The following is a 24,805-nucleotide window of genomic DNA, read 5'->3' as shown; positions in this document are numbered from 1 at the left end:
ACCCAATTCCACTCATAAACATGTCCAACCCACGCTTGAAACAATCAAGGGACCCCACCACCACCACGTTACGCGGTAATTGGTTCCACAAATCAACAACCCTGTCACCGAACCAGTATTTACCCAAGTCTTTCCTAAATCTAAACTTAACCAATTTATATCCATTTTCGTGTTCTGTCTTGTGTTGATACATAAGAACATAAGAACAAAGGCAACTGCAGAAGGCCTATTGGCCCATATGAGGCAGCTCCTATTTATAACCACCCAATCCCACTCATATACATGTCCAACCCATGCATTAAACAATCGAGGGACCCCACCTCCACAATGTTACGCGGCAATTGGTTCCACAAATCAACAACCCTGTTACTGAACCAGTATTTACCCAAGTCTTTCCTAAATCTAAACTTATCCAATTTATACCCATTGTTTCGTGTTCTGTCTTATGTTGATACTTTTAATACCCTATTAATATCCCCATAAGAACATAAGAAAATAAGAACATAAGAACAAAGGCAACTGCAGAAGGCCTTTACGAGGCAGCTCCTATTTATAACCACCCAATCCCACTTATATACATAAGAACCGTATGTATACATAAGAACATCTAAGATTACTCAATACTTATAAACAAAACGCACACACCTAGCCAGTAGCACGATACCTTAATACGAATTAACTTATCTGTAAAATTACCCCAGCATGGGGTAAGGGAAGAGAGGAGTAGGAAAAGGAGAAGACAGAGCCACACAGGAGAGGTGTTGACCCAAGCATGATCCAGTTCTATGAATTAATGTATAGTAATTATTTAGAACTCAATTTGACCTCTGGTTTCCAACTAAGGAACCAAGGGTCGTAACACTTGGGTAAATACTGGTTCGGTAACAGGGTTCTTGATTTGTGAAACCAATTACCATGTAACGTGGTAGAGGTGGGGTCCCTTGATTGTTTCAAACGTGGGTTGGACATGTATATGAGTGGAAATGGGTGGTTATAGATAGGAGCTGCCTCGTATGGGCCAATAGGCCTTCTGCAGTTACCTTTGTTCTTATGTTTGCAAAATGGGAATATTTGGCTAAATTTTCTGGTAGCAGATCATTTTGAATGAAATATTTACACATCGCTGTAACATTGGTTATAGAATTGTCTCTAAATTCACGTATCTTTTCGCACTCCATCACATAGTGACGGAGGGTGTGCGAATAATAATAATAATAATAATAATAATAATAATAATTTTTATTTAGGTAAAGGTACATACATAAAGAGATTTTACAAAGTTTGTTGGCTTTATAGATAGAGCTAGTACATACAATGCCTAAAGCCACTATTACGCAAAGCGTTTCGGGCAGAAATAATTTTGTTGACACAGTTTACATTTGGTCAGGTCAACATCGGCAGATAATGAGAATTCCCAGAGATACTTGTAACCAAGTCTAAGCCGAGCAGTAGTAACATCTAGAAGTCTGCTGATTTTATTGGATGATCCATAGATGTGTGGCTCCTCTTGCATGATAGTATGATGATAGATGGAATTACTGGTGTCAATTTCACTTTGCCTCAGATCTACAAGATCTTGCTGAAGTTCTCGGTGTACTGCTGCTCTCAGATTGCTCATTGACAATCCAAGGTTACTCTCGACGTCTCCTTTAAAGGCAGATTCTTTGGCTAACTTATCAGCTCTATCATGCATTCGGAGGCCAACATGAGATGGAGACCATGCCCATGAAATGGATTCTGTTACCATCCTTAATAATTTTGTTGTATTTGTGTCTAGCTTCGGACACAAGCATGTTACAGTTATGTCTTAAAGAGTTGAGAGCATTTAAGGATGATAAAGAGTCACTTACAATTAATGTATCAAGTTTGGAGACTTGTACACATTTCAGTGCAAGGATCAAGGCAAATAGTTCGGTCTGAAGGGTAGAGGCCCAGTTGTTTATACGGACTCCTCACTCAAAGTACAAGCCATCGCCCATTGTCAGAACAACTGCACTTCCAGCTGCACCCGTGGTGCGGTGTAGGGAACCATTAGTGTATATGATTTGAGAGAGAGAATGCTCTGTAGACAGAGCATCAATATGGCTTAAGGCGTTGAGCTTTGCCTTAAGACGAAGCTTGGGCTGATCTCTAATTTGCTTTTTGGGTGGAAAGGGAGGGATTAAAACTGGAAAGGGTGTAACCTCCCACGGTGCAGGAAGGTGCCAATGTCAGAATTGTTAAAATGATGTACCTTGCATACATCAGATCTTTAGTAGATTATGCTGTACCTCTGCTTGTTTTGATGCCTGAAAGAAAGCTTGGAGGGGTTGAAAAATTGCGGAAAGAAGGGGACCTTTGATTATTTGCCATGTACCAGAGTCCTGTTTCTCTTGAAACCATTATATTAACCCCTACCCGGCTACCTGCCGAAGCCGTAGCTGACAAGACTGTGTTGAGTTTTAAAATATACCTGGAAAAGATCATCAAGGCAAATGACCTACAAGCCGTCGACTCCCTGTCCTCGTCGAGGTCACTAAAGTTAATGATTCCCAGGGAAATCAGATAAAAAAATAAGGTTACCCCTAACTAACAATCAAAGAAAACGAGATAGTTTCATCAGCAGCTGAAGCGACCACTATGAATCCATTCCGTCAACAACAACTCCGGCTGCACGACTGTGGGCCGCTGACAGGCTAGTTCCTGCGCAATGGGAATAATGCTCTACCGTACGACAAATACAAGGCCTTGAGGCCTAGAAATTCTACAGAAAATTTATACATTCATTCGACTGCTCAAGTACTGTATAGGGGGGACGTTTGTGTCACTATTGATCACCGGCAATGTAAGTTTTAAAAGTTAGGTTTGGTAAATGTAAAATATTTGATGTGTATATGCAATTTAATTAACATGAGTAAGTTTTTAAGTACATTGTCACTTCAAGCCGGACAATTGTTAATCGTTAACAGTGACTAACCACAGATGATATAGAGTTATAGGACCTTATTACTGTATTGTATCTCACATGTAGTCTTTTTAGATATTTCATCTTTTGCAATAATGCTACTTACTATTTCATGCAACATAAGTTTAGTTTTATCTCTAAATGGCTAGATTTTTAAAGCAAAATTTGCCTGAGGAGCATTATCTCTAGTGGCCTTGATTGTGAATTTAAATTTTGCCCTGAGGGGCGAGTTTATTGGGCAGTGCCACTCATCCTGTGGCTGGACATACCGCCATAGCAGCATGTACAACACTCCCCAATAGGAAGAAAATCTGCTGGGCTGCTCAGCCTGTCACTAGTGCCTAGTGCCTAGACATAAGTGCCTAGACACAGCTGGGACTTGCTTAACTGTTTCAAGTGAACAGCTTCTCAAACAAGAAGATTAACATTTGTCAACCATTAAAATCTTACGTTATCTTGCGGGTGCAAAATGGGGGAATCTTAAGAACAGTATATATATTGACAATATCAAATATAAATACTGTAGAATTTATATTACTTTATATATTCAGTGGTACTGTAGTGGAAAAAGTTACTAAGGCACATAATGAGCTAAGGGATGGAAAACCAAAATTTATTTAGCTAGGGTACCTAGTCTTGATAGTTACACAGTTTAATGTATATTACAGTAGAGTATTATATTTACAATGGGTTTGAGAACGACCATGAGTACAGCCTCTAAACTAAACAGCTTACATAAGTGGTGAGCTAGTTTCATAATTTGGTTTGCTTGTCATGCACCCCCATATCCAATGGGTAGTGGTGGAAGGATTACATTTACAGTGCTACAAGAATAGCCAACAGTTGAATTTGCAAGGTTATTGTTGGCCGAGTTACCAACTCTTATACTTCTTTCAATTTTACAGTATTACTGTATTTCTGTCAGGCAGATGAAAATTACTACTTCCTGCCATCCCTATACAGTACATTAATTGAATTATGAGAGATGTCAGTGTAAATGGTCTGTGATAATGCTTTCAGTTTGTAAATTGAATGTGATGTTCATGGGGGTATTTAATTTAGTAGCAAGCTGAGCATGACGGATGTGTGTATTAAGGTTTTTGATGGGATATAATAATTTTGTTGGGGATAGGAAACCTGTGTATATATACTTTAGGCTTGCACTGAAGTCTTCCTAAAGTCGTAATACTGACCCTCTCTACGATGCAATCCCACAACAATTGCCTAACTCCCAGGCACGTACTGTATTTACATTAGGTGAAAGGAAATGTTCCCAATCATTTCTGTCCCTCCCGAAAATCAAACATGGGATCGTCGATTGTGAGTGAAGAGTAAAGTCAACTGTGCTATGAGACCCTTGTAGGCATCATGATATGAAAAGATGTAATCTGCCGGGGTGGCAGTAAGTTCTTTACTTTTTCATCTTTACGTACCTTATGCAACCCAAGCTGTAACTGTGCATGTGACCTGGCTGTGCATGATTTGGTTAAATGGGACCAGAAATTTTCTTGCCTTGAGAACAACATAGTCCTGCTTAGAAAGGTGCTCTTCATATAGTTAACTCAAAACCTTATTTGTTCTGTACTTTTCAAATTTCATAATTATTAAATGTATTTCTGTGTTTTGTATATTACTGTATACAGTATGATAGTACATATTCTAATTTTCCAGATATCTGATGATGTTTCGGTGGTGGCGAGTAGCAGATAGGGTGAGGAATGTGCATCAGTACCGCAGGTTGGCCACGAGGGAGGTGTTTGATGTGGTGGTGGTGGGTGGCGGTCATGCTGGTACTGAGGCCTGTGCCGCAGCGGCCAGGATGGGGGCCTCAACACTACTTATTACACACAAGAAGTCCACTATAGGTTATTATATTTGTGATTTGGAAGTACTTATGTGTACACATTTATGAATACATATACAGTATACTGTATTTACTTATCAAATACTTGCCCATACTGGGTAGCATCCACAATGGTTTTCATTTCTTTTACCTCCACATTACTGATTATTGTTCTTTTATAAATATGTAGTGTTTCCAAATATTTTTCCTTTGTCTTTTTCTGTTTTTTCTACTGTTTCTTTTCAACTGATAAAAATTAATTACAGTACAGTACTTAAATATTGAAATTTTAGCATGCTGCATAATGTTGAATAACTTTTCTTAACATTTGAACAGGAGAAATGTCATGCAATCCTTCTTTTGGAGGCATTGGTAAAGGACACCTAATGAGAGAGGTAGATGCGTTGGATGGCCTTTGTGGTCGGATCTGTGATATATCGGGCATAAACTACAAGGTAAGGAGTAACTATAGTTTCTTGCTAACTTATTTGTCTTTTAAGTCATAGGTTTCAGTAGTATTCATCAAGGTGGTTTTAACTTTGTACAGCATTACAAATTTATAAAACCAGTGTACATGTTTGCCTGTTCGCAAGCACATGCCCTTCCATTAGGTTAACCCGTTCTACTCCGTTAATTAAAATAAGTTTGCTCTGCCGTGTGACTATCACATGGCAGTAACACCTCTAACTCAGGCTCATTTCCTCCTCACATTTCTCCTGACTATACTGTACAGTACTGTGTAATGGTTAATGGAGATTAATTATTCAGTTAAGTGACATTTACCAAGTTTAGTGTTTGTGTGGTTCACCTGACAACTAGTAGCTTAGTAACTTTGTAATTCACAGGCTAGTGCCTTAAGAATCTGTTGAGTGTCATGGATTTCCTGACCAGTATCTGTGTAGTGGTTTGGAATGTGGCCAACTGTGGACAGTTTTCTGGCTAGAGACTCGATCACTTGGTTTCACTGCCCATCAATATCCTGTAGTTGCCCTTCACAACCACTCTTCACCAAGACCACACCTTGGTGAAGCTAACCTTAATATGTTGATCCAGGTAATAAATTATGGTGTTAAGAATGTCTTTCTATAATGACTGCTTTAATGACCCCATATTATGCTGATACGGGTATGCTTAATGCATCCTTAACATTAAACAAGGTATATATGAGAGTAATGAGTTACCTTTGTTCAGAAAGGTAAAGAAAGTAGTGAGAAAGTTTATATATATATATATTAAAAAAGAACAATTTAATTCATCAATTCATTATACAGTATCACTTAAGTAAAATTTTGTACTGTATGGTACTTTATTCAACTGACTAGAAATTTTTATTTTGTACAGTACTGTATCTTGATTTTGAAAAAGATTGCTAACAATTTCTTGCACTATCACTATACAATTGGTTTTCAGATGTTGAACCGTAGCAAGGGTCCTGCTGTTTGGGGTCCACGAGCACAAATAGACCGAGTGCTTTACAAGACAAATCTTCAGAGTGAACTATTTCAAGCAACTAACCTCACTATAATAGAATCATCAGTGGAAGATCTGGTGTTAAAAGAACCTCATACTGATGGTATGCTGTAGGATCAGTTAAGATTTGATTGATATATTTTTCGATATAGACAGACCAACTCAAATGTGGATTTGAGTAAAGTCTGTTTATCATCTTTTCAAGTGTAGCCATGGAATGAATTTTATTTCACTTATTTCTTTCATTTTATGATATGGAAGAAATAATCGTACTGTTGGGGACAGGAAGCCAGTACCTAAACTTATAAAGGTTACCCCTAGTTGAGTGCTGACATTTCCCAAGATGCAACCTACCGCAGTTACCTAACTCCCAAGTACCTATTTACTGCTAGGTGAACAGAAGCATCAGGTGAAAGGAAAAGGCATATCTCCTGTGCAAGAGGACGATAGTTTGGCAACATGCTGGGCTTGTAGTGGATTGTTTCCTTTTATTTATTCTTGGTATAAAGTGTTTAAGGATGTGACAGCTCCATTGATAACCATTTTTTAATGCAAATAAACCTGTATTCCCTAATATAAATAGGGTGGGAAGGTAGGTCAGTGACCCATCTTCAGTGATTCCCATCCACAAAAGGCAAAAGCAGCTTCAGATCTCGGAATTGATAGGTATGGGTGAAAAGGCATCTCCCATTTTCTGCTCTACATTGTAGCTTGTAACTTCAAGCTGTGTGTTGTATGTGTTACATTGCATTTTTAGCAAAATGAACTGGATTAATATCTTTCAAATTTGTTCAATATTTTAAAGGTCTCAATATCACCTCTATTGTGTATGGTTTCTAATGATGTTAGTTCTGTGGCCCTCAATCTCTGTTGTTATTAAAGTTGACTTAGTTCTGGAATGTAGATGAAGAGTCACAATAACGTGGTTGAAAAATGTTGACTAAACCAAACACTAGAAATTGAAGAGACGACTTGGTTCTGGAATGATTAGTGTTGCTCTTCATTAAAATTTTCCTGAAATAGTTGTGTGTTTTTGGAGATAAGGTCTCCATGCTTGATACAGTAGTTCAGAGGAGGGGTGCACCAGAAATTTGTACAGCTGAATAACAACTTTCTTTTTCTTATAGTCAAAGGTTCATTTGTTTGTGCCTAAGGCTTGGTTGTCATTTTTAGTGCATCTCCGACTTGTTGAACAATGTCCAGTGACCAGTGGATTATAATTCCTAGGTGAATGAGGCGCTTGGAATACAAATTGACCAAAATCTTTAACCAGCAGCCTTTGATTTATAGAGGGGCTTCGCTCCTCTTAAAATTGTGCAAATAATACTCCTATGTATATGGTATAAATATAACATCGAGTTTAACGAAATCCGTTTTTCTGGAGGCTCCCTAGAATTTAGGCACTGGTACTCCAGGGCTAAACCCCTGCCAGGCATTTATGACCAACTCTTCATACAATGAGCATGTACCAGAATCTTGCCTGCTCGCAGAGGCAGGGGAACATATGGGGAATCGGGGATCAACTAACACAGGGAAATCACACAATACACATTAACTCCTGTACAGTACTCTTTGTCACCCCTGAAACAGGTCTTGGCCTCAACAGCCAAGTCTAGAAGTACTACCAAGAACAGGATAAAACTTGAAAACGAGTCCACCAAGCAAGAGGAATACAGAATACCAAAATTCTGAGAAGGTATCTTTGGTAATGGATGTGAAAGTAGGGTTAGGGTCATTTCTTTCTGTGAAGTAGTAGCTTGTTTTTTATATCAAACAGTTCTGGTTAGGTTTCTTAGTTTTGAGCAGATCTCTGATCCTCATGCTCCCCCTTCACCTCATAGAGAGATCCAATTCCTGGTTCTGGCTCTCAGTGGTCAGAGTGGGAGCTATTGATGGCCTACCAGGAAAGACCATTTCATTATGTTAAACACAACATTTTTAATGCACATGTTTTAGCATAGCACTGTTTAATGTTCAACATATCGCCCAGTGTTTCTTTTTATACATTAAGATAATGTTTAGAGCTGATATTTCGAATTGCATGTTTTGACAAAAATAAAATTTATGTACTATCATAAAAAATGCATATTTGTCTTGTATATAGGTCAACTAGTCGAGTGCTGTGGAGTGTTACTAGCTAATGGCAAAGAGGTCGTGTGTCGCAGTGTTGTCATCACCACGGGGACCTTCTTGAGAGGAGTTGTCAATATTGGGTTAGATGTGAAACCTGCTGGCAGACTTGGAGATGCACCAGCCATTGGGCTTGCCAACACCTTAGAAAGGCTTAAGTTTAGGCTTGGAAGACTTAAAACAGGTATTGTGGAAAGTGCTTAGTAACCCACAGTACGTACTAGCAACTATCTTTTTATTCATCTGGTATGGGCTCTGTATTTAATTACACAATATATTTGTTAGATTTTCTTTCATTGCTAATTTGTATGGTAGAATCAATGACTATCAAGTAGTCAAATTTGGTCATTGTGGCACAATAGGGGTCTTCATATTTGCTAACCTGCTTTTTAGATACCATTGATTGTAGTAGTTTTATTACTGATCTAGATTTTGTTGGAAAAGTGTATTAGGCATGGAGTCACCCAGTTATGTATTGTACATAATAGTCAACTCTTGTATATACAGATATATTGACATTTAATTTTATACATGAATATGAAAGGTCTTGAAATCCTCTTTATATGGGGTTTATTTTTTCCAACTCAAGGAACACCACCAAGAATAGCCAAAAACACTATTGACTACTCACAGTGTGAACCTCAAGCCCCTGACAACCCACCAGTCCCATTTTCCTTCTTGAATCAACAGGTCTGGATTAAGGTTAGTACTTGAACAGTTTCCTGCTTTTCAGGAGATTCATTTTCTACCTCCTGAAGTGTACCCTGAATAGATAGGAGGACTGTAGAATTCTAGTGAAATTTTTCTATAACAGACCGTTTTCACACCTTTATGTGATAAAAGATTCCTTAGCAAGACGAAAGGTAATGATTTATTACTGAAAGACGAGTGTTTAATATAGGAGCTTTGAAGTTAAGTACAGTACAGTACTGTACAGTACAGTGAAAATCTGTGTCACATGCCTCATCCAATCACCCCCCCCTCTCCTTTCCTCTACATGCTGATCTTGTAAGAAATACTGTATTTTCCATCATTTAAGAAGTTCCTCTGCTTAGGATACACTTCTATTTTACAAGGATGTTATGAGGTGAAATACTTTTAAAATGTACAATGAAACATACAAAAGTGTTTAATAGTGCCGTTTCCCAGGTATTTTCACATAAACTAAGACATTGAGCTTAAACTTGATGTGACAGTGCACCCTGCCCATCAGAAAATATGGTACATATTTATACTTACTTACCTTTGAAGAGAGATGTTTGACTTGTCACCCATGAATGGGCAAAAACAGGTCTAGGTGCAGTACTCTACTTATTTTTATGAAAATAGATAAGACAAAGACAAACTGAACATGTTGTATCAACTAGCAGCATGTTACACAAGCAGCATATTTCCCAAGCTGTTTAACCATAGTTATACTGCCTGGGAAACATGATTGGGTAACATGGCACTACAGTATGTATAGCACACACAGCACACTTTGTGACATTTACACATGATCTAAATAGAAATAATATACAAAACAAAATGCTAATCACCCATTCCTACATGTGAGTTGTTTGATACAATAGCTGAATTACCCTTCTTAGCTAGTTTCTTACTCCAACCCTTCCTACCAGGAATATTTTGGGTTGTTGTGAGATGAACCATTCAGACTTGTCTGATATTGCCTTCAACACACCAATCCTGCTGGGACCACTTTTTTATAATTTGGATAAGTGTGCGCTGGTTTTCATTTCCTGGGAGGGTTCCCCCATGTTAAAACAATGAATTTACCAAGCCTTAGGAAATCACACTTGGCTTCTGAAACCCACTCTAGCATCCTGGGAGCCAAGAGCAGAGTCTGGCTCTTGCTATGAGGCAAGAAAAGTCTGGGAATCAGATATGAACCCAAAACTGTGTACAAAAACACCAAAAAGCAAAAATTCCATAAAAGACAAAGACTCATTGCTGCAGAAAGACCATCCCTCCTGTGATGCACCTAACTTTCCCTATATGGAAGCCCAGGCCACAAGTGTCCCAGCCAGCCATTCACCACATTCACTTGCCCAGTGTTACCACAGACACAGTTCTCCTCTGGGCCAGCTTGTAGCTTTATGCCACCAAGTAACCGGTGAAAGTGGGTATCCTTTGAATATTTAGTTCCGCATGGGACCATTCCTTTATCATTTTGTTATGTTTCTTGGTTCGTGACACCCACCCTGCATTTGTCCCGTGTTTACATTTCGCTTCAACTGTAAGTCAGGATTGGCTTTCCTGACGGCCTACATGCATTTCCCTTGCCTCACCAGAGTTAGCTTCTTTAAAGGTTTCCTCCTCATAAGTCATTTATCTTCTGGGTTTTGGTTTGCTTCACTTGGAGGACTATTGATGGGAAGTGATAGTAGTTAGGTACGTGCTTGTGTGCTATAGTGTCCGACTCTACTGATGTTCATTTAGGACCAATGCTTTAGCCAAGTGTTCACTTGGGTCAATATTTGTTCAGCCGAGATACACTTTCTGTAGCCCCCTGGCTAAATCAGGTGGCATGGCTATTGTTCTGCTGTTTTCTGACTGGGGATGTGGCATATCTTGTTTTGGGAATCTATGCCTCATTTTCACTTTATAGTTGGATTTTCTTGGTTTTGGGTTGATATGATTCTCAAGCTCCTCTTGCTTCATAGAGAAAGCCAGATCTTGGCTTCTCAGTAGGCTGTAGTTAAGCCATGTATGAAATACATTTTCTTTCAGTCAGAGGAGCAGTTAATGTGTTACCGCACATTCACTACCCCAGAGGTGGAGAAGATTGTTAGGGATACGTTACATCTAAATCGCCATGTTCAGGAAGAGATTAATGGGCCACGTTATTGTCCATCCATCGAATCAAAAGTTTTAAGGTGAGAATAATTCTGTGTATCTTTAGTAGCCACTAGGAGTGATATTAAACTGTAAATTAGTGAAATTTGGCTGAATGTTGAGGAAATGGGGAAGTACAGGATTTTGCATATTTAAGGTGGACTTGTTGAGGGTTGATAAACGCATCTGATCTTATAATCAAAACACTATCCATCTTAATGGCTTTGCAAGAGGGTACCATTTAATCATCAATATCTGTACTGACTACCCACTCTACCTTCTTGTATAACTATACAGTACAGGTAAATAAATAGTAGAATAAATCAAAAGCAGAATGATTGGAATGGCACAGGATGCATACTGATGAAATGAGTTTCTTCACATTGTTTTGGAAAGGGAGTGAAGAAGGAATATTGTGCAGTGAACAATGTGAATATTAAAATATTAAGATGTATTTACAGCACAAAGAAGAGTAGGTAACAAATGGTAATACAGTATAGAGGTATTTAAGTTGTTCATAAAAATTCTAAAGAATATAAATGTTTATAATGGATGTGAAAGTTGTATGCTTTATGCAAATGAAAGAAGTAGAAGGGAGATGATATTCAGTATACAGTTAATTCTCAATTATAAATGATCATAATCCATACAGATTGAATCTATGTGGTCTATAAGTTGAGACTACATATAAAATGTATAGTCTTTGAATCTATACAGTTTTACATGATAATGCAATTTGTTTTTGACAAGTTATGTAAGTCATCAGAAGCAATTCCTCCAGCCCGTCCTCCTATGGTTTCCCAACGTCAAGAAAACGGTCACTTTAAAGTTTCTCCTCCTAACATACCAGAAGACCCAAAGAATGGGACAGTACATCACTTTCGCGAGCTACTTCCATTTTCAAGTACAGTACAACAATTTTAGGCCTTGTGTAACGCATACGAGCGAAATGTGACATACTTTGTAAGACGACAGTTGATTCCTCAGCAGTTTAAAAACCATCTAATAAAATTGAAAAATGCAATGAACTGAACTACGGTGGATGAACTATGTTGCCTACACCTGAATGCTGGGGGTTTATACATAAAACTTGGATTGGCTTCAGTAGAGGCTTCCTGACTTCCTGTGATTTCGGTAGAAATCCATTTGTATAACTTTTACCAAGTCTGGGTGGTCCAGTGGTGAGCGTTAGCAGCTGGGAGTCTCTTGGTCATGGGTTAAAGTCACCTCAGAGCAGCTCCAGTTGATTTTCTCATTGATATACTGTATATCACGTAAGTTTTCTCTGTGATTATTATTATTATTATTATTATTACTATTATTATTATTATTATAATTATTATTATTATTATAATTATTATTATTATTACTGGTATTATAACTGAACTTTGAGGTTGTCATGGCAATTATGCCTGTACACTCTGTCCCAGGCTCAGACTCCTGAAATTCCATATTCACCATACTGTTTTTAGTGAGCGTTGGACTGTTTGAGGTTCAGTTATGTTTTTAATTAAGGGCTGTGGAGTCGGTACATAAAACTTTTGACTTGAACTCCTCAATTTATGATACCTCCAACTCCTCACTGTATGTATCAATACAGCATGTGAAATAAATAATAACTACTAATTATTTATTTCCTATATTGCTTGATAGAATGCAGCATACAAGTTATTTCATCACTGGCAGCATGAATCATCAAGCTACTCTTTAAAACCCTAACTTATTCAAGTTTGAGTCTAAAGGTTACAGCAAGACCATAGTGGCTCTTTTTATTATTATTTATCGATGAAATTACGAACATTCAGTAACCTTAAATTTTAAACAAAAGACAAAACTTAAAAAAAATAAAACATTGAGGTTATTAAGTAAGATACGATATAAAAGAATGAAACTATAAAATAAAAGGAACATCTTTCTACCAGTTCCCTTCATTTTTCAAGATGAAAATAAAAAAAAAAGTTGTTATAAAAGTTATAAAATAATAAATTATTGAAAAACTTATAACTACAAAATATTTAAATGAATTTTGCGTCTAGCTGTATAATAGGGGTTAAAATAAAAATAAAATCCCAAATTTACTAACAAGTTGTTCTTAAAAACAGAATTTCTTCTGCCAGGTTGTCTCTGATTTAAATTTATTTGAAATTTGAGTCAGAGCCTGTACATTTTCACTGACTAACTCCAGAAACCCAAGAAATTCTTCCGACTCCAAATCCATAACCCTGGTTTTTATGTCTAATGTATAAGGTTTAGCTTGTCTGTAGTTGGTTCTGGGAGTTTTCTATTCCCAAATCCCAGCTTGGGGACAGGCCTAGTATTAATTCCTTTTTGCTAATATTTTGAAAGCCAATGACTATTTTATCTTGTATATTTATGTCATTGTCAGATTTTCAGGTCGTAACCATCAGGTGTGGCTTGAGCCGGAAGGTCTAGATAGTAGTCTGGTGTATCCGCAAGGCTTGTCGTGTACAATGCCCCCGGAGCACCAGCACACTTTGCTCCATTTGATACCAGGACTCCAACACTGTGAAATGGTCACTCCAGGTATGAGAGTAAAATGATTTTTCTGAAGGGATCCCCGTTGGCTCCCTGGAGCTGTCGAACTGATATTAGCTATATTAGTCTGGGGCTTCAGTCATATGGAGTTCTGTGCCTACTGGGAACCACGAGCCAGAACTTAGTTCCCTCAGTATACAATCCCTGATTGTACATAAATCATTTTTAAAAGAATTGGAAACATCCAAGTATTTCCCTATAAATACTCTGTGATTTGACATTGGAATATTGTATTTTAACCCAGTATGTCAATTTCTTTTTATTGCTAATTTACCTTTTCCTTATACAGGCTATGGTGTAGAATATGATTACGTTGACCCACGGGAGCTGACTCCCCAACTTGAGACCAAACGTGTTTCTGGACTCTTCTTGGCTGGACAAATCAATGGAACAACTGGTTATGAGGAAGCTGCTGCTCAAGGAATTGTGGCCGGAATAAATGCTGCGGCGAAGGTATTATGTATAGTCAGCACGTAGTTTGTGTCCATATTTTGTGTGCATCTTCGATAATGGTTTCAGCTGTAGGGTAGGATATTGTGTATAATACTGGCAACAGTTGGGCAGGATATTGTGTATAATGCTGCCAACAGTTGGGCAGGATATTGTGTATAATGCTGCCAACAGTTGGGCAGGATATTGTGTATAATGCTGCCAACAGCTGGGCAGGATATTGTCTATAATGCTCCCAACAGCAGGGCAGGATATTGTTTATTATGCCCTCAATGCTTGTGTGGGGATATTGTTCATAATGCTCACAATAATTAGGCTGAATATTACATATAGTATTCACAACAATTGGGCAGAATACTACATATAAAGTGCTTAGAAATAGGGCATAATATTGTATATAATGCTCATAACAGTTTGCATAACATTGCTTAGGATGCTCCCAATTGTTGGCTAGGATGTATAGTAAGGGGGGGGGAGGGGTATGATCAAATCATACATAAGACAGTTCCACAAAGCTTATTTTCTGATTATCAATACTATATATATCATTAGGATGTACTGTATTAGATTAGTTTAGGCTGTGTTAGGCTCAGTTGGATGAGGTTAGATTAAGTTAGGTTGGGTAGGTTATAAAATATGTTTGTCTTGTGTACAATGTGATTTGTATCCTAAAGCAGAGTATAATGCTCCATTGCTAATGCAAAATGTTAATTAAGGAATTGCCTGTCACATTCTATGGCAATGTAATATTGATCTATTTATATCTAATATACCAGTATCTTATTGTGTGCACACAATGCAAAAGCATAAACTTGACTTCAATAAGCTATAGAATGCAGTTTATGTCATGAAATTGAACCACTATTCCCATTGACCAGGCTTTAAATAAGGAGTGTCTTACCGTGGACCGAACTGAGGCTTACATTGGTGTCTTGATTGACGATCTCACCACCCAGGGAACATCGGAGCCGTACCGCATGTTTACCTCTCGTGCAGAGTTTAGATTTTATCTTAGGCCAGACAATGCTGATCTTCGACTTACAGAAAAAGGTTTGTGATACTCTACAGTGCATGTAGTACACTAATCATTGTAAATCTGATTCTTATACGTTTATAACATTTGATTTGCTTTCTAGGTGTGCAATCATAACTGTTTATTATAAACATTAATTACATTTACAAGTACTTTGTTTAGCAAAAATAATACAGTGAAAGAAACTAAAGATAATGAAGGTTAGGCACATTTCTGAGGACAAATTGTAGCATGCTGGTATGCCAGCATGGAGTACCAGCATGGTACATTAGTATGCTATGCTATGCTATGTTACATTACTATGTAACAGTTTATGTATTTATTTGTTTATATACAAGAAGGTACATTAGGTTTATGAAAGTACATAGCATTGATATTTTTACATTCTTGTAAAGCCACTAGCACGCATAGTGTTGCATACATGTTATCAAGACATGTTGTATTATTCAGCTGCAAAGCACTGAAAACACCAGATGGTTTAGTGTAGGAACCTGCAATCGTATTGAATTATATATTTTAACAGTACTCGGCCTACTATGCAAGTCTCGATTTGCCTTTTAAGCCAAGTTTTCCTGAATCTATATATTTTTCAAATTTTTTTTTATGAAATGATAAAGCTATCCATATTATTATGTATGAGTTAATATTTTTTGAGTTAAAACTAACATAGATATATGACCTAACCTAACCAACTCTACCTAATCTATCTTAACCTAACCTAAACTAACATAGCTAAGGTAATAGTTTATGTTCTTAATATAATATAATAATAATAATTCAAATAAGCCAATTGGAAATGCTTGTGGAAAATAAAGAAAATCACTCAACCTATTAGGCAAATCGGGCCTTGCTTAGTAGGCCAAGAAGTGCGTTCTGGCCACTAGGTACAGGCATACCTCAGTTTAAGAGTTTAATTGGTTCCTGGAGACGCCTCGTATTCCGAAAACTCGCATTCCGAAGCTAATTTCCCCATAAGAAATAAAGGGAAATGAATTAATCCGTTCCTGACTACCCCAAAAACCCCACATCAAACTAAATTTTTATACCTAATTCATCTAAATAAACCTATAAAACTATGTTCAAGTTATTACTTACCTTGATGTTGAATGCTGTAGGCGTATGGAAGATGGTGAGGAGGTGGGAGGAAGAGAGGAGTTACTGTCTGGAAGGGGAGTCCCCTTCCATTATCACATCAGGCAGTGAGGACTTCACTGGTATGCACACTCTGGCACATTTTGCCTGCATACCACTAGGACTTGCTTGTTTTACTAAGAATTTGTCTAATGACACTTGTTTTTCCCTACATTTTAACACTTGTCTGTAGTAAGACATCACATTATCATTTAAAAGGTCAATGCAACGGCCTGCTACAGCTTTATCTAGGTGAGTTTTTTCAACAAAACTTTGCAGTTCTTCCCATACTTCACACATTTTCTTAATCAAGAAGGGACATCCTCTACTGCCTCTACTCACAGCTATTTTCTTAGGTTGAACCTTACCAATGGCTTTCTTGAGACCCATGGCAAGATATATAATGACAACTTTTATGCTCAAATGGCCAAAAAACCGAATTCAGGTGGGATAGTCACTGGACACGAGACACTGGTAAACTGAGGCGCGATCGCCATGCCACCACGCGCCAGTCGGCCTGTACACGTATCAACAAACTCGCGTTCCGAGGTAACCCTCGCCTTCCGAGACATATTTTCCGAGGAAATCCTGCTCGTCTTCCGAAAAACTCGCATACAGGGACACTCGCATTCCGAGGTACCACTGTATATATAATGTACCTAATAAGCAGAATGGACTTCTTGGCCTACTATACAAGGCCCAATTTGCTTAATTTATAAGCTACATTTTCCTGAAGTTATATATTTTTCTAATTTTTTTCTACTGAAATGATAAAACTTTCCATTATTATGTAATATTATGTAATTGAAAGCTTGGGGCTTCCCCTTTCCCCTTTTCCTCCTTGTGACGTCATGCTCATTTGCTCGTTTTTTGTTAGGGGCGTTCTATCCAACAGTTCGGCTTTCGGTAGTAAATTTTTAACCAGATAGGGTTTGTTTTGGGGTGCCTACCTTTCTGGGTGCCTGACCCGGTCGATGGCAGATAGAATGCTTCCAACCACACGGGGGGTTTCTATAGGCCATTGCTCCTCATGCCTCTCTGAGGGGGCCAAGTTCTGGCTCGTGGTCCCCGGTAGGCCTAGTACTGTACTTCATTCACTTGACCGATGCCAGGGTCTAATACATTCATATCAGCCCAGAAAGCTCCGGGGAGCCTCTAGGTCTCACCCAGAAAATGGTGTTTCATTACATTCAATGCTGTTATTTTGTTATAATAATTGTTAGGACCATATCAATATTTTACAGTACTGTTCTTAAAAATGTCTACAGTACTGTATATTCAGTATTTCCTTGGTGAAGAAAATTACTGTAAAATTTAACTTTTGAAGCAATAAAGAGGGTCATTAGCAGAAGTTATAGTGTATTGAATGTGCAGAATCATATCAGCTCTTTGAAAGTAATTTATTCTTGTTCAAAGTAGAGCAAGTTTAGTAAAGAATGCCTGGGATAGTCTGAAGTTATGTGTGAGAAGTCTGCACAATACAGTTTCTGTTTCCTTTAAGGTTATTGCATTGGATGTGTGTCTCAAGAGAGATATGATCAGTTATTGCAGACAAGACACCAGCTTTCAGATGCACTTCAGCTTCTTCGGGAAGATGTCCGAAGCTTTAAAACATGGACAAAACTTCTAGGTAGACAAGAAACCAAATCAACCACTTACAAAAGGTTTGTTCTTTATGCAGTAAATACATTCTTGAATTTTGTGGGTTTGGTTTAGTGGGTTTGATAATGCAGAATTAAGAACACTAGAATAACTGAAATTGCAGAAGGCCTATTGTCCCATATGATATGGGACAATTGTCCTCTTATAAATGGATATATCTGCCCAAACTCGTTCATATATGTTAAACCTTTGTCTGCAACACTCCAGCAATCCCACATCTGTTATGTTATCTAGTAATTTGCTCCGTAAATCAACTATCCTATTTCTAAACCAATATTTACCTTGGGTTTCATCTATCTAAACTTATCCATTTTATATCCATTGTTGTGTGTATATTTTTATAACCTTGTTTATATCCCCTTTGTTATACTGTTTTATGCATTAATATACTTCAGTCGTATCATCCCGTATTCTCTGTCTTTCTACAGAATGTAAATAAAGTTTCTTATATCTTCATAAGTATGGTTTCTACTTGCTAAGATTAACTGTCATGCTTCTCTGTATGCATTCTACTGAATGTCTTATTTAATACAGAGACCAAAACTGAACTGCATAATGTTAATGGGGTCTAAGAAGGACAAGATAAAGCTGAAGAATAATATTAGATGTCTTATTGGTAACCCTTCTAGAAATACAATAAAACCCAGTTCAGTATCCTATTTACTTTATTCCATACATTTATACATTTGATTTTTGGCTTAAGATCTCTTCTAATGATGACTTATAAATCTTTCTCACATTCTGATTTCATAATTTCTACATTATCTAGGGGTAATTATCATCTCCTAAGCTCAGAACCCCGCATTCTTCATCATTACACTGCATGTGCCAATCTTATCTCCATTTTAAAAGCCTTTGAAGTTTGCCTAGTAGCAATTTTGTGTCATCTGATATTACTTCCCACCGCTCTTTGTATCATCTGCAAAGTTACACATGTAACCGAGTTATTTAGTCCTGTGTCTAAATTGTTTCTATAGTGAAGAATAGAGGTCTCAGGACAGAGCTCTGAGGCACCCCACTTAAAACAGTTTCTTACTTGGACTTGACTCTATTTATGTTAATACTCTGCTTTCTTTGAAATAAAGAAGACCTAATCCAACTTTGGATAACTCCACCAATACCCTGGTGATATAATGGAATGGGAGTAAATTTGTTAAACACTAGTGGCCCCTTAGTAAAACTATGTCCTGAAATCTTTATTAATCTAAATTTGTTCAAGATGTAAATTAATAGCTTTTGCAATTATTGATTCAAGCAATTTTCCTACAATTGATGTTAAACTTATTTGGATGATAGATGTCACTGATCCATTTCCTTTCTTCGACTCCAGTATTGTGCTTGATTCTAATGATTTATTTAATATGTAAGATAAGAGCTCACTAGGTTCCTTTTTACATTCTATAAAAACCCTAGCAAATACTCCATCTGCCCCAGGGACTTGTTGGGTTTTAATTTTTCAATTTGTTTAATAACTTCCTCTCTGGTAATGACTAAACTAGTCAACTTGACCTTTCCATCACCTTCATAGATTTATTCAGCGGCAGGCATAATATAAATTTCTCCTCTTAATAAATACAAAGTCAAGGTACTTAGAGTAGAGGGTATTTAAAATAACCCCCTCCCCCCACTTCTCATTATCAGATACTGATCTGTCTTGGTTTTTAACAATCTAATCTTCTCTCTAATCTTTATTTGAAATATCTGAAAAAACTTTAGGATTTGTATTTGCCTACCTTACTATACGTGATTCATATACTGTATTTCTTTTAGCTTTTCCTATATATTTTCTAATGTCAAATGTTTCTGAGGAGCTGAAATACTGGAAAGTTAAAAATTATGCTAAGATGTTAGCTTACATTTTTGGCAAATAATATTTCAAAGCAAATTCTCCAGTGCACTGCAGTTTCTTGGAATGCATTATTGGAATACAACATTTGAAGAGCTGGCGAGAGTTGAGCCCCGGTATGAACCCTTCATGAGTAACCCACGGGTAGCAGAAAGGTTGAAAATTGAAGCACTTTATGCTGATTTGGTAGCTGGCCAGAGTTTGGATGTAGAAGCTGTACGCAGAGATCAGGCACTTGTTATTCCCCATGACATTGACTACAATAAGTACGTATGATTGTCGTTGTTAAATTAGGTTTTCTGATTCTAATCTTAGGTCTGTGGCTATATTGAACAAAATAGATTAGAAAATGTTATACTATTTATACAGCTTTACTAGTAGTAAATGTTTTTTGAAGCTGAACTACATTAAATAGATGTCATTACATATTTAAAGTAGATGAATTTGTAAATTATAGTATATTTTTTATATACCATACAGTCTAAAGGAAGGGAACATTATATTTGTATACTGTATGTTAATTTCAGTCCATCTATGAGCTTGTCAAATGAGATGCGTGGCAAGTTGTCTCAAGTTCGACCTACTACGGTACGTTGCTCCAAGTTTTAGTTGACAGTAATCGGTAGAAGATAAAATATATTATTTTTTACTCCTCTATTTCTGCCATGATTTTGCTTTACTATTATTTCTGGGAGGGCCCTCAGTAGCTTCCTAAGCTATAGCATTGGGGCTGCTAAGCTTTAGCAAATTGCACTATGCCTCTGAGACCCACCCAAGATTACCAGAAGCCAGGACCAGAGTTTGGGTTTCTCTAAGAGTCGAAGAATACTTGGGATCAGAAATCTTCCAAAAATTGAGAAAACTCCCACCAGAAAATATAAGAGCATGAAAACAAGCTACTGCTTGAAAGGAAATTAGTTACCCTGAGGAAGAAAAAGCAAACAATCATTGGTGCAGGATGAACACCCCCAGCCATTATGCCCCTGACAGCCACTAGATGTCAGGCCAGGTCACTTGGGATTCCAGCCAGCCAGTTTTCTCATTCACAAGCTTGGTGCAGCCAGGTTCGAAATTCTGCTGGATCCACAGCCCATCCTCCAAACAAAGACCCAAAAGTGATTCCATGCGCCCACCAAACCCCTTGTTTATGAATGAAAAACAGTTTACACACGATTCACGACTGATTTCATTCGAACACTTCTGGAACAAGTGCTTCACTGGCGAATTTTGTTCGAACCACAACGCTGTAAATGCTTCACCCACGTACTACAAATACAAATAATCGCCAACAGAACCTAAACACCTAACCTAACTTAACCTAACCTATGCCTATATATGCACAATATGCTAATATACTATAATATTAATTTATGTTTGAGAAAATTCCCGTTTAGAATGAACAGCATGTTAAAATTTATGAATGCGTCTGTGGGGTCGACTGCTGGATGTAATGGGCTTGAGTCGTGAACGGGTTGTGGATCCACATTCAGCTTAACACGCTCAGATAAGTGGTATTGGATTGCCTATGAACATTTCATTAGACGAGAGTTCATTGCTCTTTTTGTTCCATTTAATGCTTCAGTTTTTTGCTTTTAGCCACACAACTTGTGTGTCCTGTATTTCCATTTCACTTGGGCTGTCAGTTAGGTCCCTCTTCCTTGATAGCTGGCTTGTGCTGCCTTAGCCCCACCAGAGTTTTGTTCTCTGAGGGTATGGGTTTCTTCCCATGCAAGTTGAACTCCCCCCCATATCCTCTTGCTTCTGGGCTATGTGGATGTTTCCTCCTCACTACATGGGATGTTGAGGGGAAGTGATTGTTGCTAGCTGTGTGCCTGTATTACTTTAGGGCTTGGCTTTTCTCCCCCTATGCATTAGAGCCTTGTGCTTTAGCTGAGGATATACTTCTATGGCGGTGTGTGAAGCTAAGGCTTGCAGACGAGGAGTCACAATAATGTGGCTGAAATATGTTGACCAAACCACACACTAGAAAGTGAAGGGATGACTACGTTTCGGTCCGTCCTGAACCATTCTTAAGTCGGTTGTGAGCTAAGACTTAGTGGTGCCTGAGCTATTCTTAAGGAGCTGCTGGAAGCATTCCAGAAGAGAGTTTGATTTTACATGTACTGTATTTCTATGTATTAATTTATTTTCAACACAGTGATTCTATTACATTGTAATCAAGTACTTCATATGCTTAACACTCTTCTCTTTCCCTTCTCTCCTTTCTCTTCCCCTTCCCTTCTCTCCTTTCTCTTCCCCTTCCCTTCTCTCCTTTCTCTTCCCCTTCCCTTCTCTCCTCTCCCCATTCCTCCTTCTCCTCTATCTTGTTTTTATTGTCCATTTTTTATTTTCAGATTGCGTCAGCAACACGTATTGAAGGCATAACACCAACAGCACTTGTAAACTTGCTGTATTATGTGAAAAGCATGCACAATCAATATTCCAAACTTCTGTAATTTTTAAATTTTGTGTAGATAAATAAATGCTTAAGGTATCAGTCTATATTTTTTGTTCCTGAAATAATTGAATATTTCTGCTGATACTGTATATTAACCCTTGAATAATGGCTCTCATCAAAATTGTCACCCCCATATGTGCTAAACAAAATAAGTATGCAAATAGTAAGAAAAATACTAAAAGTGATTGGCATAATCTAAATGGGGCCTAACCAGGGCATGATAAAACTGAAGAATAACTTTAGACATTTTGTTGCTAATGCAGCTTCGTTCCAGTGCTGTGCTTTTTTCTTTATAGTGTTGTGTTTCTAGTTGTTTCGTCCTATCCGGTTGACCGAACTCATCTCCACAGCTGATGTGATCTAGTAGTTGGGCTTTCTCAGCAAAATAGCTTCAGGGAGTCACAATTAGGGGCTCCTCCCATAAAATATTTCATTATAAAATGTTCGTATAGTCAAGGGTTAAAATGATTTTTTTTTTTTTTTTTTTAGATTTGTGTTTTGGACGGTTGCACTAATTAATGCACTTCAATGCATCTCTTCGACTTTACCCTCAAACATCAGTGAAATATGGCTGTCCTTGAGATTTTAATTTACTTCCTAAATGCAGTTGAATTGTCTGTGGTTAAGTTATCATGTTCGTCTAAAAATCACTTTCTTTATGGCGACATCAATATGATATAACCATTTTTAATGTCTTACTGTACATTAAGTAGGCCTGGTCAGAGACTGGGCCGCGGGGACCTTGACCCCCGGAATCAACGCAAGGTAACCGCACTGCATTTATCTATCAATAATGTAATGGATATTACGAAATTCATGGTTGTCGTTCACAACTAATAGTTTTTGCTTCAATTTATTAGGCACGCCAACTTTTCTACCCACATTTCTTTTTATCTGAAGCCAGTTCAGCTTTAGTCCAATAAATGGCAATTTGTCCAACAAATTCTCAAATATATCATCACCTCTTTTTTTTATTAATTCCATAAACCTTTCTGTTATCTAAATACTTTCATCAATATCACCTATAAAAATTGCAAGTTGTGCTGCATCATATGCAGCTACATTTGTGATTTCATCACTTATGATATAAAATGCAGTAAAGGACTTTATTACCTCTCTGAATTGAATAAATATTCTGACAGTTCAACATTCGTTTCAATAACTGTATTCTTGAGTCTTGTATTTGCAAAAGCTTGCTGTTTCTCCGGACACTTAACTTCTCAGACATCCACAGGTATTTTTTTTGTAATTTTTTTTTATATAGTTCCCTTCCGAGAAAAGGAAAAAAAAGAAAATGCAGCTATTTCACAAATAATCATGTGACTTGCCTTAACTGTAGCCTCAGTAACTTAAAAACTCTTGAGTGCTGACTGCTGTTTTTTCAATAGCTACTTTTTTACGCAATAATTTTATTGTCACTTAATTTGCCAATTGTATATTTATCATGCATGTTGGCAGGGTTAGTTTCATAGTGCTACTGCATTTATTCCTCAGCAACAACCACCCAGTTGTTGTTTAGAAATCAGTGATATTGGTTTTCCTTTCAATTCAGCTAAAGAGTACAAGCTCGTCCACTTCCTGTACAACTCTACGCTCTCCGTTAATTATTCGTGTCTTTGCTAACATGATTATGGCTTCAAAGTAAATAATATATCACTGAATCCTGCTTCTGATAATTTTAATGCTCTTAACTGCCTTGAACAACTATGCATGAATCATAACTATGATGCTGCGGTTCAGAGCTGTTATGTTTAATTAATGTGTGTCTCAAACATGTCTGGTCTATTTAGATCCATAAATATATACTATACTGACATTCACATACATCCTAAGTTATGGGACCTACAAGCACCTATACCTTTGAATGGACTCGACAAACAAAAACGGAGCACTTTGCTAATACATGTATAGCCCAACCTGTCCTCAGGTCGGGCTCTTTAAAGTAGCCTCCGTCCCCCAAGACGCATTCATGTCTTAACGTATTGTTTTAAAAAATAGGTCTGCCCTCATATATAAATAAACATTATTATATATTAAAGATCTAGGTACAGTTGGCTAAGGTTAGGTTAGGTGTTTAGGCTCTGTTGACGATTATTTGTATCTGAAGTACGTATGGGTGAAGCATTTACAGAGTTTAGAAGAGACGTCATCAGTGAAAGTACTGTTCGAGAAATGTCCGAACGTCATCAGTTGAGTCGATGAGTCTTGTGTAAACCGTCTTTCCTTCATAAACGGGGAGTTTGGCGGCTTGATTAAAACGAGCATTTGGTGTTTGGTTGAAGCATCGGGCAAATTGCAGGGCCGCCCAACCCGTCCTCAGATCAAGTCCATTCTATCCAGCGGTCAACCCCAAAGACGCATTCATAAATTTTAACATGCTGTTCATTCAAAGCAGGAATTTCCTCAAATATAAATTAATATTATTTTATATTATCATAATATACATA

At 37.5% G+C, this 24,805-nt stretch overlaps 1 protein-coding gene across 1 annotated transcript; it reads left to right on the top strand.

Annotated features, from left to right (window-relative positions):
• Positions 1 to 2,627: 2,627 nt before the first annotated feature.
• On the top strand, positions 2,628 to 22,395 carry LOC123762627 (protein MTO1 homolog, mitochondrial-like). The gene is made up of 14 exons (XM_069332393.1): positions 2,628 to 2,824; positions 4,616 to 4,809; positions 5,124 to 5,242; positions 6,198 to 6,360; positions 8,362 to 8,571; positions 8,977 to 9,089; positions 11,118 to 11,263; positions 13,609 to 13,766; positions 14,068 to 14,231; positions 15,107 to 15,278; positions 17,894 to 18,056; positions 19,948 to 20,166; positions 20,428 to 20,488; positions 22,255 to 22,395. Exons 2-14 carry the CDS (start codon positions 4,623 to 4,625, stop codon positions 22,354 to 22,356), a joined length of 1,977 nt encoding a protein of 658 aa, XP_069188494.1. The 5' UTR covers positions 2,628 to 2,824; positions 4,616 to 4,622; the 3' UTR covers positions 22,357 to 22,395.
• Positions 22,396 to 24,805: the final 2,410 nt, after the last annotated feature.

Source organism: Procambarus clarkii, chromosome 27 (assembly GCF_040958095.1).
Source record: "Procambarus clarkii isolate CNS0578487 chromosome 27, FALCON_Pclarkii_2.0, whole genome shotgun sequence".
NCBI lineage: Eukaryota > Metazoa > Arthropoda > Malacostraca > Decapoda > Cambaridae > Procambarus > Procambarus clarkii.
This window is presented reverse-complemented; position numbering and strand designations above follow the sequence as displayed.